Source organism: Cololabis saira, chromosome 3 (assembly GCF_033807715.1).
Source record: "Cololabis saira isolate AMF1-May2022 chromosome 3, fColSai1.1, whole genome shotgun sequence".
Taxonomy (NCBI): Eukaryota; Metazoa; Chordata; class Actinopteri; order Beloniformes; family Belonidae; genus Cololabis; species Cololabis saira.
Genome location: NC_084589.1, coordinates 55,302,959 through 55,328,932, shown reverse-complemented (window position 1 = coordinate 55,328,932; position 25,974 = coordinate 55,302,959). Strand labels below are relative to the sequence as shown.

Here is a 25,974-nt window from a genome sequence, read left to right as displayed (position 1 = left end):
TTTATTTTCTAGGAAATGTAATAACATGGTGCATTATGTAATACAACCTATTATTGTTGTTTGTTTAACAATGAATTTATACAAGAGTGACTTTTGTTGTTTTTTATGCAATTGCCCTTAGAGCTATGTAGCCCTCTAATTCTATGTATAAAACTGCAAATATAACTTTAGTTGCCTATTTGAAGTTTGGAATTATATAGGCCAATAACAAATGCTTTAGAATTGTTATTACATAATGCACCATGTTTGGAGATTGCCGGTAGTCCTGTTATCGGTTTTGTTTTGTTATAGGTTTACCTGGGTTTTCTTATTTAGTGGGGAAAGTGCGTGGTCCGATGGCCCATTGCGTGGCTGGCCCTGTGCTGACCCTTCTTTTGTTCTTTTTGGCTGGGATCTCCATCTCCTTTTGTTTCATTACTTTTGGGTTAACCTTTTCCCTTTGTTTTTGAAAAAATAGCGGGGAAGCTCCAAACCCAGCTGGGGATGTGATTGCTCGGCGCGCACAGATAATTTCACTGGCTTGCTGCACCTGTTACGTATAGAGTTGTTTGGTGGACTGGTCGTAGTTGTGAATTCAGGGTTGAAATGGCTGAAATTAAGGCGTTTTTTGCTGCTCCGTCTGAGGACGCCTTAGAAAAATGCACAAAAGAGCAGTTGCTTGGAATTGCTGAGCATTATTCAGTGATTATTGTTGGGGATAAACGTCTCAAGGAGAATATTAAAGCGGCTGTGAAGGCGAAGTTAATTGAGATAGGAGTGATGACTTTTGATCCTGGGGCATTTCCTCCAGTTTCCACTACTATGCCTATCCAGACGCATGGGCTAACTTTTGAACAACAAAAAGAGCTTCTTTTGCTGCAACTGCAATTTGATGAGCGTAAACATGAGTTGGAGGTGAAAAAGCAGATTGAGGTGGAGGTGATCCACCAACAAACAGAAAAGATCAAATTAGATCTGGAGGTACAGCGTCTGTCTCTGGGTAAAGATAGTGAGGGGTCTGAAGATCAGGGCAGACAGGTGCGTCCTTTTGATATTAATAATCTGCGATTGGTGCCAAAATTCAGTGAGAGAGACCCAGATGTTTTTTTTGCGTTGTTTGAACGTGTTGCGAAGGCGAGGAGCTGGTGTGATGCGGACTGTGCATTACTGCTCCGTTCTAACGGGTAAGGCACAGGAAGCATATTCTTCTTTGAGCTCTGAAGATAGCGCTAGCTATCAGAAGATAAAGACACCGTCCACACGTAGCCGGGTATCTGCGGGTATCTGCTAAACCGGAGATATTTTCCTACGTTTGGACCTGTCATCCACACGAAAACGCAAATAAACGAAGGTTTAAAAAAACTCTGGGCAAAGTGAAGATTTTTGAAAACTCTGTTTATGTAGATGCGTGTAGACGGAGACAACCGGAGTTTTGCGTTTTCGAACGTCACATAATGCTCCAAAACAACAACAAATCTGCTCTGACGTGCGACTTTTGTTTACTACAGAACTACAGATGATCCAGCATCTGTTCTCCAAGCTATTTATTAAATAAATGGTCTCTGGTCTGGACCACTGCTTACTGCGTTACACCGACACAGAGGCTACACCGTAGGGTACGCGGTGACGCGCACCCTGCGGAGCCGCGCACCCTGCGGAGCCGCGGAGGTGCAGCTTCCCGGGAGCCGCAGATGATCTACAGGTTTACAATGCTTATGAATGTGGTCGAAAACGCAGATCTTCGGTTATGTGTGGAAGGGTTTTTTTTTTTAAAACGATGTAATGTGGATGCAAATTTTTTTATAAACGGAGGGGGGGAATATTTGTTTTTAAAAATACCCGGCTACGTGTGGACGGGGTCAAAGTCTGCTGTGCTCAGGATTGATGAGCTTGTGCCAGAGGCATATCGTCAGCGATTCAGGTCGTGGGAGAGGAGAAATGGCCAGACGTATGTTGAATTTGCTAGGGACTTGGCTAGTCATTTTAAGCGCTGGATAACTGCACTTGAGATAACCACTTTTGATGACTTGTGTGATTTGGTTATTTTGGAGCAGTTCAAAAATGTGCTCCCTGGTCAAATGGCAACATACATTAATGAAAAGTAGGTCACCACTGCTGCGAACGCTGCTGTGTCAGCAGATGAATATATGCTGCTCCACAAGAGGAGTTTTAGAGAGCGCACGGCTGTGCATGATGACACGTGGAGAGGAAATCAGTTTGACGCTGTTTCGTCTGACCAGATGCGGCCAGGGAACGCTGGCTCGTTTAAGTTTGACCCTAAACCACGAGGTAATGTCAATAAGGGTACAAGCTGTAACTATTGCCACAAGACAGGCCACTGGAAAGCTGAGTGTCCTTTGTTACAGACTAGGAAAGAGGGGGTGAAGCCTAACATTAAACCAGCTGCGGCTGCTGCACCTGTTGCTACAGGCAGTGTCTCTGATGCGCTTCTCTCTGGTTGTGAACCTGAGGTTCTACCTGCCTATCATCCTTTTATAAGAGATGGTTTTGTGTCACTAGTTGGAAGCAAGGCAAAAGTTCCCGTAAAAATCTTGAGGGATACAGGTGCTTACGACTCGTACATAGTGGACTCTGTGTTGCCTTTTTCAGGAGAAACTGACACCGGCGACCGCATCCTCAGTCGGGGGATGGGTTTAACCATTCTGCCTATTCCCTTGCACAAAATTATCCTTGACTGTGAGCTGGTGCAAGGCGAGGTGGCTGTAGGGGTGCGGCCGAGGCTGCCCATTGAAGGGGTGCAGGTTATATTGGGCAATGGCTCGGCTGGTAGCCGTATTTGGGCTGACACTCCCCCATCACCGGTAGTTACACTTTCTCCGATTGACTCTGTTCCTGATGGCTCCAGTGAGGTCTCTTCACATGAGGTCTCTTCTGCTTGTGTTGTCACACTTGCCATGGCTAAATCTGAGCAGGAGGTGTTACCTGACGGGACGTGTGGTGACGTGGATTTGGCGGTTCCCCCTCTGTCTGATTTTCCACTGTCTGTGTCACACAGTGAACTGCTGCAGGAGCAGCAGGGTGATTCATCCTTAAAGGAAATTCGTGATCGTACTTCGTCTGTTTCTGTGATAAGTAGTGTGGCAAGTGGCTACTTCTTGCAAAATGGACTGTTGTTCAGAAGATGGGTCAATCTGGGCGATGACGCTGTGGGTGATGCTGTTTACCAGTTGGTTGTGCCAGCTAAATTTCGTCCCTTGGTTTTAAAAATGGCCCATGATGAGAGTGGACACTTTGGTGTGAGAAAGACTTATCTCAACATCTTGACGCATTTTTTTTGGCCGCGCGTTAAAAGGGATGTCGCAGGTTTCATAAAAACCTGTCATGTGTGTCAGTTAACTGGAAAACCAAACCAGAGTATCAAACTTGCTCCACTGCAGCCGACCTTCTCACAATCCCTAAGATGCCCGGATAAAAGGCTAATGAGGTGGTGCCTGTGTTTGCAGGCCTATGATCTTGACATCAGCTGAATTCTTGAGCTAGTGTATACTGCTTCATACTGCATGCTAGACTTGTTGTTGCTCTGCCTATCGTCTTAAATTGCTTCCTCAGGTACCGAGGTTGCTGAGGATGGGTGGGGGGAGTAGCAGGTTGGGGGTGCAGGGGGAAGTTAAGTGTACATTTGTTTTGTTTTTTTTTCCCTTTTGATGTTTTGAGTAATTTAAATTGTTTATATTTTGTATTTTAGGAGCGGGTGTTGGAGTGCCGGTGATCCCTTTGGGACCCCGACTTTCTGGGGGGGGTGTGACGACCCTGTCTAATTGTGGGCATGCCTGACTTTCTCTCTGTTTTGTTTTGAGGAGTCAAGTGAGCTGAGCTGATTGGGCTGATTTGGAGCACCTGGGCCCAGTACTACAGTAATACAGTACTACAGTACTACAGTAATACAGTACTACAGTACTACAGTAATACAGTACTACAGTACTACAGTACTAGAGGTACTACAGTACTACAGTACTACAGTACTACAGTAATACAGTACTACAGTAATACAGTACTACAGTACTACAGTAATACAGTACTACAGTACTACAGTAATACAGTACTACAGTAATACAGTACTACAGTACTACAGTACTACAGTACTACAGTACTACAGTACTACAGTAATACAGTACTACAGTACTACAGTAATACAGTACTACAGTACTACAGTAATACAGTACTACAGTAATACAGTACTACAGTACTACAGTACTACAGTACTACAGTAATACAGTACTACAGTACTACAGTAATACAGTACTACAGTACTACAGTAATACAGTACTACAGTAATACATTACTACAGTACTACAGTAATACAGTACTACAGTACTACAGTAATACAGTACTACAGTACTACAGTACTAGAGGTACTACAGTAATACATTACTACAGTACTACAGTAATACAGTACTACAGTACTACAGTAATACAGTACTAGAGGTACTACAGTACTACAGTACTACAGTACTACAGTACTACAGTAATACAGTACTACAGTAATACAGTACTACAGTAATACAGTACTACAGTGTTCCAGTACTCCAGTACTACAGTAATACAGTGTTCCAGTACTACAGTACTACAGTAATACAGTACTACAGTACTACAGTAATACAGTACTAGAGGTACTACAGTACTACAGTACTACAGTACTACAGTACTACAGTAATACAGTACTACAGTAATACAGTACTACAGTAATACAGTACTACAGTGTTCCAGTACTACAGTACTACAGTAATACAGTACTACAGTACTAGAGGTACTACAGTAATACAGTACTACAGTACTACAGTACTAGAGGTACTACAGTACTACAGTACTACAGTAATACAGTAATACAGTACTACAGTACTACAGTACTAGAGGTACTACAGTACTACAGTACTACAGTACTACAGTAATACAGTACTACAGTACTACAGTACTACAGTACTACAGTAATACAGTACTACAGTAATACAGTACTACAGTACTACAGTAATACAGTACTACAGTACTACAGTAATACAGTACTACAGTAATACAGTACTACAGTACTACAGTAATACAGTACTACAGTACTACAGTAATACAGTACTACAGTAATACAGTACTACAGTAATACAGTAATACAGTAATACAGTACTACAGTAATACAGTAATACAGTACTACAGTACTACAGTAATACATTACTACAGTACTACAGTAATACAGTACTACAGTACTACAGTAATACAGTACTACAGTAATACATTACTACAGTACTACAGTAATACAGTACTACAGTAATACAGTACTACAGTAATACATTACTACAGTACTACAGTACTACAGTAATACAGTACTACAGTACTACAGTACTAGAGGTACTACAGTACTACAGTACTACAGTACTACAGTAATACAGTACTACAGTACTACAGTAATACAGTACTACAGTAATACAGTAATACAGTACTACAGTACTCAAGTACTACAGTACTACAGTACTACAGTACTACAGTACTACAGTAATACAGTACTACAGTACTACAGTACTAGAGGTACTACAGTACTACAGTACTACAGTACTACAGTACTACAGTAATACAGTACTACAGTACTAGAGGTACTACAGTACTACAGTACTACAGTACTACAGTACTACAGTACTACAGTACTACAGTACTAGAGGTACTACAGTACTACAGTACTACAGTAATACAGTACTACAGTAATACAGTACTACAGTAATACAGTACTACAGTACTACAGTAATACAGTACTACAGTACTACAGTACTAGAGGTACTACAGTACTACAGTACTACAGTACTACAGTACTACAGTACTACAGTAATACAGTACTACAGTACTACAGTACTAGAGGTACTACAGTACTACAGTACTACAGTAATACAGTACTACAGTACTACAGTACTACAGTACTACAGTAATACAGTACTACAGTAATACAGTACTACAGTGTTCCAGTACTCCAGTACTACAGTAATACAGTGTTCCAGTACTACAGTACTACAGTACTACAGTACTACAGTAATACAGTACTACAGTACTACAGTACTACAGTACTACAGTAATACAGTACTACAGTAATACAGTACTACAGTGTTCCAGTACTCCAGTACTACAGTAATACAGTGTTCCAGTACTACAGTACTACAGTACTACAGTACTACAGTAATACAGTACTACAGTAATACAGTACTACAGTACTACAGTAATACAGTACTACAGTACTACAGTAATACAGTACTACAGTACTACAGTACTAGAGGTACTACAGTACTACAGTACTACAGTACTACAGTACTACAGTACTACAGTAATACAGTACTACAGTACTACAGTACTAGAGGTACTACAGTACTACAGTACTACAGTAATACAGTACTACAGTACTACAGTACTACAGTACTACAGTACTACAGTACTAGAGGTACTACAGTACTACAGTACTACAGTAATACAGTACTACAGTACTACAGTAATACAGTACTACAGTAATACAGTACTACAGTAATACAGTACTACAGTGTTCCAGTACTCCAGTACTACAGTAATACAGTGTTCCAGTACTACAGTACTACAGTACTACAGTACTACAGTACTACAGTACTACAGTACTCAAGTACTACAGTACTACAGTGTTCCAGGCTATAAAACCTCCCTGCCTTCAGTGTGGCTCGCTCTTCCCTGCCAGCCCCATTCATTTGTTTGGTTTTGATTATATTTTTCTTAACAACACGCACCACACATTTTCCACATTCACACACACTGACACTACTGATGCTGACCTCCACACCTCACAAGTTGTTTTGTTTTGCATTTGCCGTATTTTTCTTTAAAATAAATAGCATATTTTTATTTGCACTGTGTTGTTGTCCATTTTTGTCATGGCCTACGGGCCAGGTTATGACAATAACTAATAATAATGTCATAATCCGTGTATATATTATGTACCGGAGTGTCAGCTCTGCTCTCCGGCGTTCAGCTGGGTTTATCACCTAACACACGGTCCAGCTCGTTGTAAAACAGGCAGGTTATGCGACCACGACCGCTTCGCTGATTTGAATCCTTAGCTTTTTTATTTAGTAATATGCTTAAATTCAGCTGGTTGTCTGGTCTGATCTGAGGTTGTAGGTGAAAAAGAGGTGAGGGCAGGGGAGGGGAGGAGGAGAGGCGGAGGCGGCCCGGAGGGACCCCCGCCGTCTCCCGTGTCTCCCCCGCGGCTCGGGGCTCTGCGTGTGACGTCAAAGTCGCATTAATTCCGACCTGGCTGTTCACACTGAGGTCGCATTGCAAAACATCAGACCTGTATCCGATTTAGAACCACATATGGAAGTGACCTGAATCTGATTTGAAAAGATCAGATTCCATGTGACTTGTGCTGTTCACACTGTCATAAACAAATCGGATCTGAGTCACATATGAGCAAAAAATCGGATTTGGGTCACTTGGGAACTGCAGTGTGAACGTAGCCTAACTAACTAACTAACTAACTAACTAACTAACTAACTAAGTAAGTAAGTAAGTAAGTAAGTAAGTAAGTAAGTAAGTAAGTAAGTAAGTAACTAACTAACTAACTAACTAACTAACTAACTAACTATGTGTTCAAACCTCCTGGTTCTGGTTAGAATTCTGGCTGCAGCATTTTGAATAAGCTGGAGTTTATGTAACATTTGCTTTATCAGTCCTGCAAAAAGTGCAATAATCTGATCTAGTGGAGATAAAATCATGAAGCAGCTTTTCAGAGTCTGATTGTGACACAAAGCATCTTTAGATATATTTCTGAGATGATAGAAGGCAGTTCCTGGAAACATTAGCTATATGTTTCTGGAAGTTAAGATCAGCATCTAAAATAACACCCAAGTTTTTGACAAGTTCACCAGGTTTTACTGACAGAGGAGTTAACAAAGGGAGAATATGTTTCCTCAGAGACTCGGACCAACTAAAAGAATCTCTGTTTTATCCTCATTCAGCTGTAAAAACTTAGTTTCCATCCAATACTTGATATCTGCACTGAATGGGGTCATTTGGGCTCAAATGATTGAAAGGAACAGATACATATAATTGGTAGATTTGGGGGAAGATTTGGAGGCAGATTTGGGGCAGATTTGGGGCAGATTTGGGGCAGATTTGGGGGCAGATTTGGGGCAGATTTGGGGCAGATTTGGGTGCAGATTTGGGGGCAGATTTTGGGGCAGATTTAGGGCAGATTTGGGGGCAGATTTGGGGCAGATTTGGGGGCAGATTTGGGGCAGATTTGGGGGCAGATTTGGGGGCAGATTTGGGGGAAGATTTGGGGCAGATTTGGGGCAGATTTTGGGGCAGATTTTGGGGCAGATCTGGGGCAGATTTGGGGCAGATTTTGGGGGTAGATTTGGGGGCAGATTTGTTGGCAGATTTAGGGCAGATTTGGGGCAGATTTGGGGCAGATTTTGGGGCAGATTGGAGGCAGATTTGGGGGCAGATTTGGGGGCAGATTTGGGTCAGATTTGGGGGCAGATTTGGGGGCAGATTTGGGGGCAGATTTGGGGGCAGATTTGGGTGCAGATTTGGGTGCAGATTTGGGGCAGATTTGGGGCAGATTTTGGGGCAGATTTTGGGGCAGATTTGGGGCAGATTTGGGGCAGATTTTGGGGGTAGATTTGGGGGCAGATTTGTTGGCAGATTTGGGGGCAGATTTGGGGGCAGATTTGGGGGCAGATTTAGGGCAGATTTGGGGCAGATTTGGGGCAGATTTGGGGGCAGATTTTGGGGCAGATTTGGGTGCAGATTTGGGGGAAGATTTTGGGGCAGATTTGGGGCAGATTTGGGGCAGATTTTGGGGGTAGATTTGGGGGCAGATTTGTTGGCAGATTTGGGGGCAGATTTGGGGGCAGATTTAGGGCAGATTTGGGGCAGATTTGGGGCAGATTTGGGGGCAGATTGGAGGCAGATTTGGGGCAGATTTGGGGGCAGATTGGAGGCAGATTTGGGGCAGATTTGGGGGCAGATTGGAGGCAGATTTGGGGCAGATTTGGGGCAGATTTGGGGGCAGATTTAGGGCAGATTTGGGGGCAGATTTGGGGCAGATTTGGGTCAGATTTGGGGGCAGATTTGGGGCAGATTTGGGGGCAGATTTGGGGGCAGATTTGGGTGCAGATTTGGGGGAAGATTTCGGGGCAGATTTGGGGCAGATTTGGGGCAGATTTTGGGGGTAGATTTGGGGGCAGATTTGTTGGCAGATTTGGGGGTAGACTTTGATCCAGATTTAGGGCAGATTTGGAGGCAGATTTGGGGGCAGATTTAGGGCAGATTTTGATCCAGATTTGGGGCAGATTAGTGTGATGAGGGTCCGTTAAAGGGCCAGTCCTCTCTTTGGCCTACGAAGTAGCTGCTGTTGTCTTCAGTAGTTGCTAACACATATATTGTAAATCTCTTTCTGAACCGTGATCTCAGAGTCCTGACCCGGGATCTTAGCGGTTAGCGGCTAGCTAAAGGCGGTGGCAGCTTCTGCCTGCTGGATGTTAAATATTAATCTAATAACAAGTTTTACTGCAGCATTCTGGAGAACAAAGTTCAGTGTTTCTGCAGTTGGAGACATCAGTCTACTTTATGACATCACAGCTCAGATTGCAGGCTAACTCTCACCCAGAAACATTACATTTATTTAACATAAAATAAACCATCTGTACATGAATACAACTCAGAATGGAGCGAGGACTCGTCTGGATGAAGTGTTTCTGACTGTGTGAGTTTTATTTCCCTTTTTCTACTTTTGAATGTCAGTAGTTTAATAACTGTGATCAAGCAGATTCTGGAGATTTTATAAGAAACTCATAGAGGGAATCTGAACCTTTAACATGTGGTACGGCAACCTTAACACAAAAAAGTACAAAGAATAGTGAATCTAGCCTCAAAAATAATAGGGAAGACACAGAGAAACTTAAGTGGTATTTATAAGGAAGTGATCGGAAACAAAGCTGCTAGGATAGTAAATGATCGTCCTCAACCTCTGCAGAGTTTAAATGTTTAAATACTTCCCTCAGGTAGACGGTACCGTGGACCAAAGACTAACGTAACTATTTAAAAACTCATTCATTCCCAATAACGCCATTAACTCTCTGAATGAGGGACGTCTCGTAGATAAACCTGTCTTTTATTTACACGTCCTTGTTGTTCCTCCTTTTCTGCCACTAAGATGTTTTACGTGTAAATGTTAAGTGTTTGTTGCTGTTGTTTTTGTATTATGAGACCAACTAAAAGAATCTCTGTTTTATCCTCATTCAGCTTTAAAGATTCACGTTCATTTGTCTGGTGAACCAAAATAAAAACTAGTGGAATAAAATTACAGGTCAATACAAGCTTTTAATTTGTAAAGTACAAGATTTGGGGGCAGATTTAGGGCAGATTTGGGGCAGATTTAGGGGCAGATTTGGAGGCAGATTTGAGGACAGATTTGGGGCAGATTTGGGGGCAGATTTGGGGGCAGATTTGGGGGCAGATTTGGAGGCAGATTTGGGGGCAGATTTGGAGGCAGATTTGGGGGCAGATTTGGAGGCAGATTTGGGGGCAGATTTGGGGGCAGATTTGAGGACAGATTTGGGGACAGATTTGGGGCAGATTTGGGGGCAGATTTAAGGCAGATTTGGGGCAGATTTGGGGGCAGATTTGGAGGCAGATTTGGGGCAGATTTGGGGCAGATTTGGGGGCAGATTTGAGGACAGATTTGGGGCAGATTTGGGGGCAGATTTGAGGACAGATTTGGGGGCAGATTTGGGGCAGATTTGGAGGCAGATGTAGGGCAGATTTGGGGGCAGATTTAGGGCAGATTTGGAGGCAGATTTAGGGCAGATTTGGAGGCAGATTTGGGGCAGATTTGGAGGCAGATTTGGAGGCAGATTTGGGGGCAGATTTGGGGCAGATTTGGAGGCAGATTTGGGGGCAGATTTGGGGCAGATTTGGGGGCAGATTTGGGGGCAGATTTGGGGCAGATTTGGAGGCAGATTTGGGGCAGATTTGGGGGCAGATTTGGCGGCAGATTTGGGGGCAGATTTGGGGCAGATTTGGAGGCAGATTTGGGGGCAGATTTGGGGGCAGATTTGGGGGCAGATTTGGGGCAGATTTGGGGCAGATTTGGAGGCAGATTTGGGGCAGATTTGGGGGCAGATTTGGGTCAGATTTGGGGCAGATTTGGAGGCAGATTTGGGGGCAGATTTGGGGGCAGAACTTGCAAAACAACAACAAATCTGCTCTGACGTGCGACCTTTGATTACTACAGAACTACAGATGATCCAGAATCTGTTCTCCAAGCTATTTATTAAATAAATGGTCTCTGCTCTGCGTTACACCGACACGTTACACCGACACAGAGCCTACGCCGTAGGGTACGCGGCGACGCGGCGACACCGTAGGGTACGCCGTATTACTACTACTCCGGCGTACCCTACGGAGTAGGCTACGGCGTACCCTACGGAGTAGGCTACGGCGTACCCTACGGAGTAGGCTACGGCGTAGGGCTGCGTCGATAACGCGGCAGCTCCGTGGCGGGACACGGGGGGACTCGGGCTCGTTACTTACCAAGACTACTTCTTATTTAGTTGCCGTCTTGTTTTCATCATGAAAAAGGGTCATTGAAGTATATTTATCATCTTAGTTTTTCATTATAACACACATAACGCGCAGGCAGCAGGGAATTAGTGCGTTAGCTAGCAGTGCTGCGTGTGAAAATGCGCTGATAGTGATCGGTGATCGATTTGCCTGGCATCGATTGATTTGGTTTCAGAACCGGACAGCTCCTCCAAAGAGCTTCTGAAAGAGCGAAACTAAAGAGCGGTGTTAAGAAGTCTTCTGAGAAACACCGTATCTTAGGGCCCCTTCTTAGTTGAAACCTTCTTTGAACCTCTCTTAAATCCTTAAGAGAGGTCGGATCTGGGAAACCCGGCCAATGTTTTTAACAGTAGTGGATTGAATTAAGGTATTTTGCCGTTTGACGCGATATGGCAGCAGTCTGCCCCAGGGCAGCTGTGGCTACAGACGTAGCAGCTGTGGCTACAAAAACGTAGCTACCACCACCAGTGAGGATGTGTATGAATGAATAATGGTCTCTGTAAAGCTCTCGGTGCCTTGAAGGAGCTATATAAATCCAAGTCATTATATTAGTAAGGTTATTGAGACAGCTGGCAACTGAGGAAAAACCAGCTAGCTGCAGTGAACAATACATGTTTTGGCGGGAAAATACATGCCCTTTTGTCAACTCCGTCAGCGTCAACTCTGTCAGCGTCAACTCTGTCAGCGTCAACTCCGTCAGCGTCAACTCCGTCAGCGTCAACTCCGTCAGCGTCAACTCCGTCAGCGTCAACTCCGTCAGCGTCAACTCCGTCAGCGTCAACTCCATCAGGTTCTACACCTGACGGAGTTGACATGTAAGCTGACAGAGTTGAAAAATCCACCTATAACCTCTTAATATGCTAATTTAGTATCATTTGTGAACATAGTAAATAATTAAAATATTATTTCAGGGTTTTCTTTATACATAAATGTACACATATAGCATGTTTTAAATGATTACATATTACATTATTTGATCTTGTACTGTATGTACTGTTGTACTGTATACCCTAAATGAATGTCAGGACACACTCAGCCGTCTTTCTGGAGTTTTAATGAAAAGAAAAAACATTCAATGAATGGAGGATCACACAGTGCCGATCTGATCAGACGCTCAGTCAGCCAGTAATGCCCTAGCAATGTTTAAGCACACGCTATCTTATAGTGGCCATGCCGGGAACAACTAGACAAAATATCACCCTGGCAACCATGCTAGTCTCTGTGTCAAAGGAGCATGACCTCGCCAAGGAATGTTCACTTGAAAACAGGATTTGTGCATTAGTGTTAAAGCAAAAAACATTGTTATACCAAAATGATTTGTACATTAGTGTTAAAGAATAAAAACATTGTTATCCCAAAATTTCCCATTACAACTTGTGACTTGTAGAGCATGGATAGGCTGTGTCTGCTTAGTATCGTGGAACTTTCCCAGGCCAGCGCTTATATGATAATTATACTGTATATTACATTAAAGGACCAGTTTGTAGATTTTGACAACATATCGTGGGGAAACGGAATATTACATTGAATAGTCGTCTCTATGGAGGATCCACTTCTATGTTCATATAAAGAGCTCGTACATGTTTCATTATCAGAATTTTGAGCAGTATTGCTGTTAATGAATATCAATTTAAAATTTGAATCAAGCAGTGCAGGGCAGTCACACACACACACACACACACACACACACACACACACACACACACACACACACACACACACACACACACACACACACACACACACACACACACACACACAGTAACACACACACACACACACACACACACACACACACACACACACACACACACACACACACACACACACACACACACATACGTGTCATTCTTCTCTGTTTTCTAATTCTGCTTCTATAAATGTGTCCATTACCTTTGTTTTGAATAATATCTTGTATGCTTTTATTGAGTTTGCTAATTTAAGGTCGTGGTCTAATGAGTTCCACAGTTTCACTCCTAAAACGGATAAACATCTGCCCTTTGTGTTTGTTCTTACTTACAGGGTCTAAGGTGTTTCAGTAATTCAGAGTCAAAGATGATCTTCTGTCCCGGAGACAGAAACTAAGAGCAAACGTGTGATTAAATGGAGTGTAAATGTGGGTTGAGGGTGGGAGCTGAGCTGCAGCTCCACGACTCCATCTAGTGGTCGGATAGTAGAAGTGCAGCAGCTTCCTCACTGCTGTCAGACATGAATCTGAAGAGAAGATCAGTCAGAGCTGGTGGTTGTACATCTACCATGACGTGTGTTTCCTCTGCAGATGAAGGTAGAAGGTGTGTGTGAGCTGAAGTGAATCCAGCAGCATGGATCAGTGTGAGGACAGAGAGGAGGGAGTCCTTCCCTCCAAAACCTCCCCGAGGGGAAAACCTGAGAGAGAAGAAGAGAGGTGAGAAGATCTAACTGTCCATGACTCTTCTGCACGTCAGAGTTCAGCCCTCACGTCACCAAACACCTTTATTACAGGAGACCTGGACCTGGACCTGGACCTGGACCTGGACCTGGACCTGGACCTGGACCTGAACCTGGATCTGGACCTGAACCTGGACCTGGACCTGGTCCCAGCTGTGTGTCCTTGAAGAGTGACAGATCCAAGGATTTCATTTGGGATTTTAAAGATACCCAACGTTCTCCCTCAGTGAGGTGAGTTTTACATAAATGTTTCTGAAAAACGTAACTGAGACTGAAATGTTTTTGTCGTAACATGATTATTTTGGTTTTAAAAATATGTGTCTTTATCATTTTCAGTTCAGTTTTATATATAAAGCATCTATTACAATACAAGTTGGGTCTAGGATCTTTATAGAGACCAGAACATGAGCTCACGTCACCAAACACCTTTATTACAGGAGACAATCTGGACCTGGACCTGGACCTGGACCTGGACCTGGACCTGGACCTGGACCTGGACCTGGACCTGGTCCCAGCTGTGTGTCCTTGAAGAGTGATGCATCAAAGGATTTCATTTGGGATTTTAAAGATACCCAACGATCTTCCTCAGTGAAGTGAGTTTTACATAAATGTTTCTGAAAAACGTAACTGAGACTGAAACATTTCCATGGTAACATGTTTAAAGTGAACATTTCTCTGTTTTGCTGCCATTCTTAGACGGTTGTTGATGTTTCCAGAAACACAGCAGACTATAAAGGGGGTGTTGGAGTCTCTTCTGAGTGACTGTAGTTCAGCGGTTTGTCCAGCAGGGGCATCTTTCTGCTGAGGTTGCAACATCATTTAGGGAGGAAGTTCTCCTCAGGTGGACGGTGTTGCTGGATGCAGGAGGACAGATGGTTCCTGGAACCATGTGGACATTGATCTGTTGAGAATAGAATAGAATAGAATAGAATAGAATACTTTATTGTCGGTGTACCTGGTACAGTGAGATTGAAAGCAGCATCACTTCTCCAGTGCAAGACAAATAAGAAACAATAGTGCAAACAATAAGAAATATAAGAATATAAGAAATATAAATAATATAAAAAAGGTTAAGGTGCATTTGAATAATGAAGACCAAAGATTCTATTTACAGATGATAGTTTATAGTTACACATGTAATGGATTATTGCACAGATAGAAGTTTTGCACGGTAAAAACAGTAACGAAGACATTCACATGTTGTTCAGGTGATTATGGCTTTGGGGGAAAAGCTGTTTTTGAATCTGTTTGTTTTTGACCTGATGACTCTGTAGCGTCTTCCTGAAGGTCAAACAGGTCAAAGGTCAGAGCCGGGGTGGGAGCTGTCTTTGATGATGTTAGTGGCTCTGCTGAGGCAGCGGGAGGTGTAAATCTCCGTCAGGGGGGCAGCCGATGATCCTCTGCGCTGCTTTCACCTCTGCAGCCTTCCTCTGTCCGCAGCAGTACAGCTGCCGTACCAGACTGTGATACAGTACAGCAGCTCTGGATGGATGAGCGGTAGAAGGTCAGCAGCAGGTTGGAGTCCAGCTTGTATCTCCTGAGGACTCTCAGGAAGTGCAGCCGCTGCTGAGCCTTTTTGGTGATGGCGGTGATGTTCTCAGACCAGGAGATGCTGTCGGAGATGAGGAGGCCAAGAAACCGGAAGGAATGTACCCTTTCCACTCTCTGGCCGTTGATGTAGAGGGGGGCTGGGTCGGTGTTCTGGTTCCTGAAGTTGACAATGTTCTTGTGGCAGGGTGGAGGAGCAGCAGCCCCTCAGGTGATGGGTCACAGGTGTGTCCCATCAACCTCTCTACCCTGCCTGCCTTTATAAGGTGTGGCTGCTCCTGGAGAAGGGGCTGGTCCGCTGTGAAGGAGCCGAAGCACGTGTGTCCTGGGTGTTCTGGTGAATAAAAAGGTTTTGCACTGAAACTCCCTGCCCTCTCTGTCCTGTCTAGGGATGGGAATCGAGAACCGGTTCTTGTTGAGAACCGGTTCCCAGTGTTTCAATTCCTTGGAATCGTTTGCCTTTTTCCCAAACGATTCCCTTATCGATTCCAGTGGGCGCGAATGACGTCACCAATCACGTTGCGCAGCGTGTGCATCCGCGCCCAGCAGGAAAACACGGGGACAAAGCGGCATAAACGCTGGAAAGTTTGGTTACATTTTACCAAAAAGGACAACAGGGCGACAATTCTTGCAATGTGGACATTTCAACAAAGGGGGGAAACTGTTAGGACTCGGCCGGCTGATGCGCTGGGAGTGCGGAGTCAGCCGGCGTGTGGTAAGGCTGATTTATGGTTCTGCGTTACACCAACGCAGAGCCTGCGCCGAGGGCTCTGCGTTGGTGTAACGCAGAACCATAAATCATGCTTTAGAAGAGCTGCGCTCCGGCGGACAGCGGAGCTCTCCTGACACAGCTGCAGCTCGTCAGCTCATCTATGGAGAAGTTAAAGAGCATTTACCACTAGCTTCTCCTCTCATCAGCAGGGAAGAGAATCAGGCCAGAATAGATGGATGTCACCAGCAGTGACTAAGTTTGTGGTGTTGAACATGTTACTGGACATTCTTGTGTAATTGCTACAAAATAATTTGTTGTTTTTAGTTAATTTCTGCAGAAGAATATTTATTTTATTATTATTATTTTATATTAAATACATATTTTACTGTATATTACAAATCATTTTGTGGGGACCCCCTGGACCCATCGAGGAGCCCAAGGCTGGGGCGTCTTAAGACCTCATTATATTTTTTTTGTTCAAAGATATAAAAGTTTTATATCTTTGAACAAAAAAGATCGGAGAAACAAAGAAATTGAAACAAAGAAACAATTTTAGTATCAACTTTGTTTTATTAAAACAAAGTTGATACTAAAATTGTTTCTTCTCCTTTTTTTCCAAATGAGAATCGATAAGAGAATCGATAAAGAATCGAATCGATAAGCAGAATCGATAAGAGAATCGGAATCGAAAAAATCTTATCAATTCCCATCCCTAGTCCTGTCGGTCGGGCCCCCGTAGCACTCGCCCTGCTACACCGGCGCCGGGGTGGGTCGCTCCGCGGGTCCCGCAGCCTCTGCCTGCCGGCTGCGGTGCCACCAGCGCTTCCAGCGCCGCAAGCTTCTGCTCCCCCTGGCCCTGAAGCAGGGCTGCCAGGTCCGCCAGGGCATGGGCCAGCGCTTCCAGGGCCCGCTCCGTGCCTCCCTCCTCCATCCTGTCGGGCCCCACGTTGGGCGCCAATGTAGCAGGGCGAGTGCTACGGGGGCCCGACCGACAGGACAGAGAGGACACGGAGTTTAGTGCAAAACCTCTTTATTCACCAGAACACCCAGGACACACGTGCTTCGGCTTCAGCAGCCTCTCCAACAGCCCTTGCTGCTGTGCAGCCACGCCTTATGAAGGCAGCCAGGGTGGAGAGGTTGATGGGACACACCTGTCCCCAATCAACCTGAGTGGCTGCTCCTCCACCCTGCCACAGTTCTCCTTGGTTTTCCCGGTGTTCAGAGTGAGGTTGTTCTCTGAGCACCAGGCTGTCAACTTCAGGACCTCCTCTCTGTAGGTTCCTCGTCCCCCTTTGAGATGAGTCCGACCACTGTAGTGTCGTCAGCAAACTTCACTATCAGGTTGTTGTTGTGGGTGGGACTGCAGTCATTGGTGTAGAGGCTGAACAGGAGGGGGCCCAGAACACAGCCCTGTGGAGAGCCGGTGCTCAGCATGCGGGTGGAGGACAGGTGGGGGCCGAGTCTCACAGTCTGGGGTCGGTTGGTGAGAAAGTTTTTTATCCAGGTGCATGTGAGAGGGGGCAGGCCGATGGTGGTCAGTTTTGTAATGAGGATGTTGGTGGGCGGAAGCTGGTCTTTGTGGACACTTGCTGGACCTTCTTGTACCACCAGATTGAGAGCTGGTACTGGGAGAGAGACGTGGACGTCCTCAGTCTCAGGAGGACCAGAGAACCTTTAACATGACAGGAAGTCCTCTGGTGGATTGTCCTCATCCAAACATGACTCCATGGACCTTCAGACATCATGTGACCTAGTTCTTCATGATTCCTACACAGAGTGGACCAGCAGATCTCAGAGTCCCCCAGTGGTCCGTCTGTCCAGCAGCATCAGACCCAGCTGGACTCCGTCTTTCAGGTCTGTACATGAACAACAACTGTCTCCATCTGTCCTGATGTCCATCTGCATGCTGGTCTCTGGAGACCAGTGGACTGTCAGTCTGTCCAACATGGACCTGATGTTTGTCTCCATGCTGGTCTCTGGAGACCAGTGGATTGTCAGTCTGTCCAACATGGACCTGATGTTTGTCTGCATGCTGGTCTCTGGAGACCAGTGGACTGTCAGTCTGTCCAACATGGACCTGATGTTTGTCTCCATGCTGGTCTCTGGAGACCAGTGGACTGTCAGTCTGTCCATCATGGACCTGATGTTTGTCTCCATGCTGGTCTCTGGAGACCAGTGGACTGTCAGTCTGTCCATCATGGACCTGATGTTTGTCTCCATGCTGGTCTCTGGAGACCAGTGGACTGTCAGTCTGTCCATCATTGACCTGATGTTTGTCTCCATGGTTTCAGTCTGGTTTTGTCCTTCATGTGGTCTTCTGTTCCAGCTGCTGGAGGACGACATCGTCATGTTTGTGAAGGACGAGCTGAAGAATATCCTGAAGGTTCTGAGTCCAGATTACCCAGAATCCTCAGAGAGTCTGGAGGAGGATGAAGATGAAGAGCAGAAGAGCATCAGAGAGACATTAATGAAGATCACAGTGAAGTTCTTGAGGAGGAGGAAGCAGGAGAAGCTGGCCGACCTCCTGCAGAGCAGTAAGACGTTTCTCTGAACATCTGAGCTGCTGGATAAACCACACCCAATGTCTCAGTAGAGGACCAACATTCACAGATCAGACACAACATTAAACCCACTGGAAGGTGGAGGAACTCAGCTCATCTTCTGTTAGGAACATTCATTAATAGGGTCATTAATATCCCAGTAAATTAAAGTTTCATTCTAAAGAGTTGAACCGTGTGGATTCAATATTCATTTCCAGCAAACACAAAACAAACACAACTGGTGTGTCTGAAGTGAATCGTAGAGGAAACACTGTTGTTGTTCCTCTGATTGATCTGAGGGTTTTTGGGAGGAAAACGCTTCAATTCTCCTCATTGAACGGCTGATCAGTGAATGTTGAAATGTTGATTCTTTAAAGGAAGTAGAACTTGTTGTGGACTGGTTTTAAAGCACTAAGTGGTTTTCTTTATCTTTATTTAGAGACCGTCGCTGCCGTTTGTCAATCCAAACTCAAAGTTCAGCTGCAGAAGAAGTACAAGCATGTGTCTGAGGGAATCATTAAAGCAGGAAAGACAACCCTTCTGGAGCAGATCTACACGGAGCTCTACATCACAGAGGGAGGGACCGGAGAGGTCAACCATGAACATGAAGTCAGACAGATTGAAGCAGCTTCCAGGAAACCAGACGGAGCAGAAACAGCCATCAGACAGGAAGACATCTTTAAACCCCCACCTGGAACAGATGAACAAATCAGAACGGTGATGACGAAGGGAGTGGCCGGCATCGGGAAAACAGTCCTAACACAGAAGTTCAGTCTGGACTGGGCTGAAGGCAGAACCAACCAGGACATCCAGTTCCTGCTTCCATTCACCTTCAGACAGCTGAATGTTCTGAAAGAGGAGAAGTTCAGCTTGGTGGAACTAGTTCATCGATTCTTCTCTGAAACCAAAGAAATCTGCAGCTTTGAAGAGTTCCAGGTCGTGTTCATCTTTGACGGTCTGGATGAGAGTCGACTTCCTCTGGACTTCCACAACTCTACATTCCTCAGTGATCCCAGAAGGTCCACCTCAGTGGACGTGCTGCTGACAAACCTCATCAGGGGGAACCTCCTTCCTTCTGCTCGTCTCTGGATCACCACACGACCCGCAGCAGCCAATCAGATCCCTCCTGAGTGTGTCTCCATGGTGACGGAGGTCAGAGGGTTCACTGACCCACAGAAGGAGGAATACTTCAGTAAAAGGTTCAGAAATAAGAAGCAGAGGAGGAGGATCATCTCCCACATCAAGACATCACGGAGCCTCCACATCATGTGCCACATCCCAGTCTTCTGCTGGATCACTGCTACGGTCCTGGAGAACGTCCTGGAGAAAGTCCTGAAAACCAGAGAGGGAGGGGAGCTGCCCAAGACCCTGACTGAGATGTACATCCACTTCCTGGTGGTCCAGGCCAAACTGAAGAAGGTCAAGTATGACGGAGGAGCTGAGACGGATCCACACTGGAGTCCAGAGAGCAGGGAGATGGTGGAGTCTCTGGGAAAACTGGCTTTTGAGCAGCTGCAGAAAGGAAACCTGATCTTCTATGAACCAGACCTGAGAGAGTGTGGCATCGATGTCAGAGAGGCTTCAGTTTACTCAGGAGTGTTCACCCAGATCTTTAGAGAGGAGAGCGGCCTGTACCAGGACCAGGTCTTCTGCTTCATCCATCTGAGTGTTCAGGAGTTTCTGGCTGCTCTTCATGTCCATCTGACCTTCATCAAGTTTGGAGTCAACCTGCTGGAGGAACAGGCAACCTCTCACACATCTGAAACAGATGATGATGATGATGATGGTGATGATGATGATGATGATGATGATGATGATGATGATGATGAGACTCTCTTCTATCAGACAGCTGTGGACAAGGCCTTACAGAGTCCCAACGGACACCTGGACTTGTTCCTGCGCTTCCTCCTGGGCCTTTCATTGGAGACCAATCAGAACCTCCTACGAGGTCTGATGACATCAAACCAAAGAAGTTCACAGAACAATCAGGAAACTATCGAATACATCAAGGAGAAGATCAGTGAGGATCTGTCTGCAGAGAGAAGCATCAACCTGTTCCACTGTCTGAATGAACTGAACCATCGTTCTCTGGTGGAGGAGGTCCAACGGTCCCTGAGGTCTGGACGTCTCTCCACAGATGAACTGTCTCCTGCTCAGTGGTCGGCTCTGGTCTTCATCTTACTGTCATCAGGAGAAGATCTGGAGGTGTTTGACCTGAAGAGGTTCCGAGCTTCAGAGGAGGTTCTACGGAGGCTGCTGCCGGTGGTCAAAGCCTCCAAGAAAGTTCTGTAAGTACCAACAGACACATGTTGGACCTCTGGAGTGGAGGCTAATGTCTGACTACATCTGGTTTTACCTCCACACACGCCCGCTGATAGGGGGGGACAAACGGGTCTGTTGTCCAGGGTAGGGGGGGGCCAAGAACTGGCCCCTCAATTTTTTTTTTTTTAATTTTTACATTTTTTTTATTCTCATTAAATTATGGAATCATTTTTCAAAATGTTTCAAAATATGCCTATTTGTGGAAAAAATATGTAGTATTTAAGTTACATAAAAGATTGTTATTTGTTTTCTTCCTAATTGTCCTTGAAAATAGTGGTCAAGAACCCCCAACACTAAAATGGTTTGGCCGCTGATCAAAATTTGACGTTATCATTTAATTCAACCATTAGAATGGTCAAAATGTCCGGTCAGCACAAGTCTGGTGCTCAGAAAAGAAGAGAAAAGAGAAGAAGAAAATAGAGGCCTCAGAGATTCTCTACACAAATATTTTAAAAAGGGGGTGATGGTGAAGCTGGAATTAATAAAGTCAGCGTAGAGCAAGGTAAGAAACAGTTACAACGTTTACCAACCTTGTTACTTAACCTAGCTGGCTAGCTCTAATGTTAACGTCCATTAGCTTGTATAAAAACCTGAAGAGCAGAGCGAGAGGAGAAGAAGAGGGAGAAGGAGAGATCCGGGTGCAGGGGGGCCCATCTTAGATTATTTTGTCCGGGGCCCCGGCAGGACTGTCATCTGGCCTCCACATTTCATGTTTTCTTCACTTGTTTGGGTCTTTTTTTCAGCACAACCTCACATGAGTAAGTTTACGCTGGTTCTTTCATTTCCAGAGACTTTAATGACATATTGGACCTAAAATCACACACAAGCATGAACTCTGACAAGGAAACACTTTCATTTCTGTTTGTCCTGGAGGGCAGGATGAGCTGAAGACCAGCAGAACAGTTGGAGACACAACTACATTTTCTTCCACAACAGTGAATTAACCTGGTTTTTGTTCTTTTCTTCCGTCTGCAGACTGAGTAGCTGTCACCTCTCAGAGGACATCTGTCCACTTCTGTCCTCAGTTCTCAGCTCTCAGTCCTCCAGTCTGACAGAACTGGACCTGAGCAACAACGACCTGCAGGATTCTGGACTGGAGCAGCTGTGTCCTGGACTGGAGAGTCCACACTGTAAACTGGAGTCTCTCAGGTCAGGATTCATTCAAGTCTTTTCCAGGTCCAGAGAACCTGCTGCTACACGTGTCTGCAGCAGGACACTTGAGCAGAGAACGTGCAGCAGACCTGTGTTGTGTGTCTGCAGCAGGACACTTGAGCAGAGGACATGCATAGACCTGTGTTGTGTGTCTGCAGGCTGTCAGGCTGTCTGATTTCAGAGGAAGGAAGTTCTTCTCTGGTCTCAGCTCTGACCTCCAACCCCTCCCACCTGAGAGAGCTGGACCTGAGCTACAACCATCCAGGAGAGTCAGCAGGGAAGCTTCTGTCTAGACTGGAGGATCCCCGCTGGAGACTAGGCACTCTCAGGTAGGACACTCTCAGGTAGGACACTCTCAGGTAGGACACCATCAGGTAGGACTCCCTCAGGTAGGACACACTCAGGTAGGACACTCTCAGGTAGGACACCCTCAGGTAGGACACTCTCAGGTAGGACACTCTCAGGTAGGACACTCTCAGGTAGGACACTCTCAGGTAGGACACCCTCAGGTAGGACACACTCAGGTAGGACACCCTCAGGTAGGACACTAAAGGTAGGACACTCTAAGGTAGGACACTCTCAGGTAGGACACTCTCAGGTAGGACACCCTCAGGTAGGACACACTCAGGTAGGACACCCTCAGGTAGGACACTAAAGGTAGGACACTCTCAGGTAGGACACCCTCAGGTAGGACACACTCAGGTAGGACACCCTCAGGTAGGACACTCTCAGGTAGGACACTCTCAGGTAGGACACTCTCAGGTAGGACACTCTCAGGTAGGACACACTCAGGTAGGACACTCTCAGGTAGGACACTCTCAGGTAGGACACTCTCAGGTAGGACACTCTCAGGTAGGACACACTCAGGTAGGACACACTCAGGTAGGACACCCTCAGGTAGGACACTAAAGGTAGGACACTCTCAGGTAGGACACTCTCAGGTAGGACACCCTCAGGTAGGACACACTCAGGTAGGACACTCTCAGGTAGGACACTCTCAGGTAGGATACTCTCAGGTAGGACACACTCAGGTAGGACACACTCAGGTAGGACACCCTCAGGTAGGACACTCTCAGGTAGGACACTCTCAGGTAGGACACTAAAGGTAGGACACTCTCAGGTAGGACACTCTCAGGTAGGACACCCTCAGGTAGGACACACTCAGGTAGGACACTCTCAGGTAGGATACTCTCAGGTAGGATACTCTCAGGTAGGACACACTCAGGTAGGACACACTCAGGTAGGACACCCTCAGGTAGGACACTCTCAGGTAGGACACTCTCAGGTAGGACACTAAAGGTAGGACACTCTCAGGTAGGACACTCTCAGGTAGGACACTCTCAGGTAGGACACCCTCAGGTAGGACACTAAAGGTAGGACACTCTAAGGTAGGACACTCTCAGGTAGGACACTCTCAGGTAGGACACCCTCAGGTAGGACACACTCAGGTAGGACACCCTCAGGTAGGACACTAAAGGTAGGACACTCTCAGGTAGGACACCCTCAGGTAGGACACCCTCAGGTAGGACACACTCAGGTAGGACACCCTCAGGTAGGACACTAAAGGTAGGACACTCTAAGGTAGGACACTCTCAGGTAGGACACTCTCAGGTAGGACACCCTCAGGTAGGACACACTCAGGTAGGACACCCTCAGGTAGGACACTAAAGGTAGGACACTCTCAGGTAGGACACCCTCAGGTAGGACACACTCAGGTAGGACACCCTCAGGTAGGACACTCTCAGGTAGGACACTCTCAGGTAGGACACTCTCAGGTAGGACACTCTCAGGTAGGACACACTCAGGTAGGACACTCTCAGGTAGGACACTCTCAGGTAGGACACTCTCAGGTAGGACACTCTCAGGTAGGACACACTCAGGTAGGACACACTCAGGTAGGACACCCTCAGGTAGGACACTAAAGGTAGGACACTCTCAGGTAGGACACTCTCAGGTAGGACACCCTCAGGTAGGACACACTCAGGTAGGACACTCTCAGGTAGGACACTCTCAGGTAGGATACTCTCAGGTAGGACACACTCAGGTAGGACACACTCAGGTAGGACACCCTCAGGTAGGACACTCTCAGGTAGGACACTCTCAGGTAGGACACTAAAGGTAGGACACTCTCAGGTAGGACACTCTCAGGTAGGACACCCTCAGGTAGGACACACTCAGGTAGGACACTCTCAGGTAGGATACTCTCAGGTAGGATACTCTCAGGTAGGACACACTCAGGTAGGACACACTCAGGTAGGACACCCTCAGGTAGGACACTCTCAGGTAGGACACTCTCAGGTAGGACACTAAAGGTAGGACACTCTCAGGTAGGACACTCTCAGGTAGGACACTCTCAGGTAGGACACCCTCAGGTAGGACACACTCAGGTAGGACACCCTCAGGTAGGACACACTCAGGTAGGACACCCTCAGGTAGGACACTCTCAGGTAGGACACTCTCAGGTAGGACACTCTCAGGTAGGACACTCTCAGGTAGGACACTCAGGTAGGACACTCTCAGATAGGACACTCAGTTAGGACACTCTCAGGTAGGACACACTCAGGTAGGACACTCAGGTAGGACACTCTCAGGTAGGACACACTGCTGGGGGGGGGGTATATGGTGGTGGTCTTGGTGGTGTGGGGGTCTTCCTCCACCTCAGGTGGTTGATAAGGGCTGTGGTGGAATGTAGTGGATACAGGAGTGTCCAACAGGTGATGGGGGGGTGTAGTGGATACAGGAGTGTCCAACAGGTGATGGGGGGGGGGTGTAGTGGATACGGGAGTGTCCAACAGGTGATGGGGGGGGTGTAGTGGATACGGGAGTGTCCAACAGGTGATGGGGGGGGGGGGTGTAGTGGATACGGGAGTGTCCAACAGGTGATGGGGGGGTGTAGTGGATACAGGAGTGTCCAACAGGTGATGGGGGGGGGGGGGTGTAGTGGATACGGGAGTGTCCAACAGGTGATGGGGGGGTGTAGTGGATACAGGAGTGTCCAACAGGTGATGGGGGGGTGTAGTGGATACAGGAGTGTCCAACAGGTGATGGGGGGGTGTAGTGGATACAGGAGTGTCCAACAGGTGATGGGGGGGGGGGGGGGGGTAGTGGATACAGGAGTGTCCAACAGGTGATGGGGGGGGGTGTAGTGGATACGGGAGTGTCCAACAGGTGATGGGGGGGTGTAGTGGATACAGGAGTGTCCAACAGGTGATGGGGGGGTGTAGTGGATACAGGAGTGTCCAACAGGTGATGGGGGGGTGTAGTGGATACAGGAGTGTCCAACAGGTGATGGGGGGGGGGGGGGCTCTGACATCTCTGCCTCCTCTGAGAGAGACTGAGCTGGTCTGTCCCCCCTCCCCCACCTCCTCCTTCCAGGGTGGAGCCTGCTGGACAACGATGGCTGACACCAGGAGGTCTGAGGAAGTGTAAGTGTGTTTTTATTCAACCATCTTCACTCGTTCATGAGTCCATCAGTGATCAATAACTGATCAATAATAACTGCAGATGCTTGTTTGTTCTCTCCATCAGATTCCTGTCAACTCACCGTCGACACAAACACAGTCCACAAACGCATCAAACTGTCTGACGACAACAGGAAGATGATGTGTGTGGAGGAGGAGGAGGAGTATCAGCCATATCCTGATCATCCAGACAGGTTTGGTCCCTGGTACCAGCTTCTGTGTAGAGAAGTTCCGACGGGTCGCTGTTACT

General features: G+C 46.3%; 1 protein-coding gene across 1 annotated transcript in view; it reads left to right on the top strand.

The window, feature by feature from the left end:
* Positions 1-9,568: 9,568 nt before the first annotated feature.
* LOC133440807 (NACHT, LRR and PYD domains-containing protein 12-like) overlaps positions 9,569-25,974 on the top strand; it is a 24,334-nt gene continuing 7,928 nt past the window's right edge. The window contains exons 1-11 of the mRNA XM_061718131.1: positions 9,569-9,703; positions 13,841-13,966; positions 14,044-14,220; positions 14,427-14,582; positions 18,025-18,103; positions 18,576-18,783; positions 19,229-21,077; positions 22,087-22,260; positions 22,422-22,592; positions 25,639-25,688; positions 25,792-25,968. Of these exons, the coding sequence (XP_061574115.1) occupies positions 13,884-13,966; positions 14,044-14,220; positions 14,427-14,582; positions 18,025-18,103; positions 18,576-18,783; positions 19,229-21,077; positions 22,087-22,260; positions 22,422-22,592; positions 25,639-25,688; positions 25,792-25,968 (3,124 nt within the window). The 5' untranslated portion in view covers positions 9,569-9,703; positions 13,841-13,883. The remainder of the gene's footprint in view (positions 9,704-13,840; positions 13,967-14,043; positions 14,221-14,426; positions 14,583-18,024; positions 18,104-18,575; positions 18,784-19,228; positions 21,078-22,086; positions 22,261-22,421; positions 22,593-25,638; positions 25,689-25,791; positions 25,969-25,974) is intronic.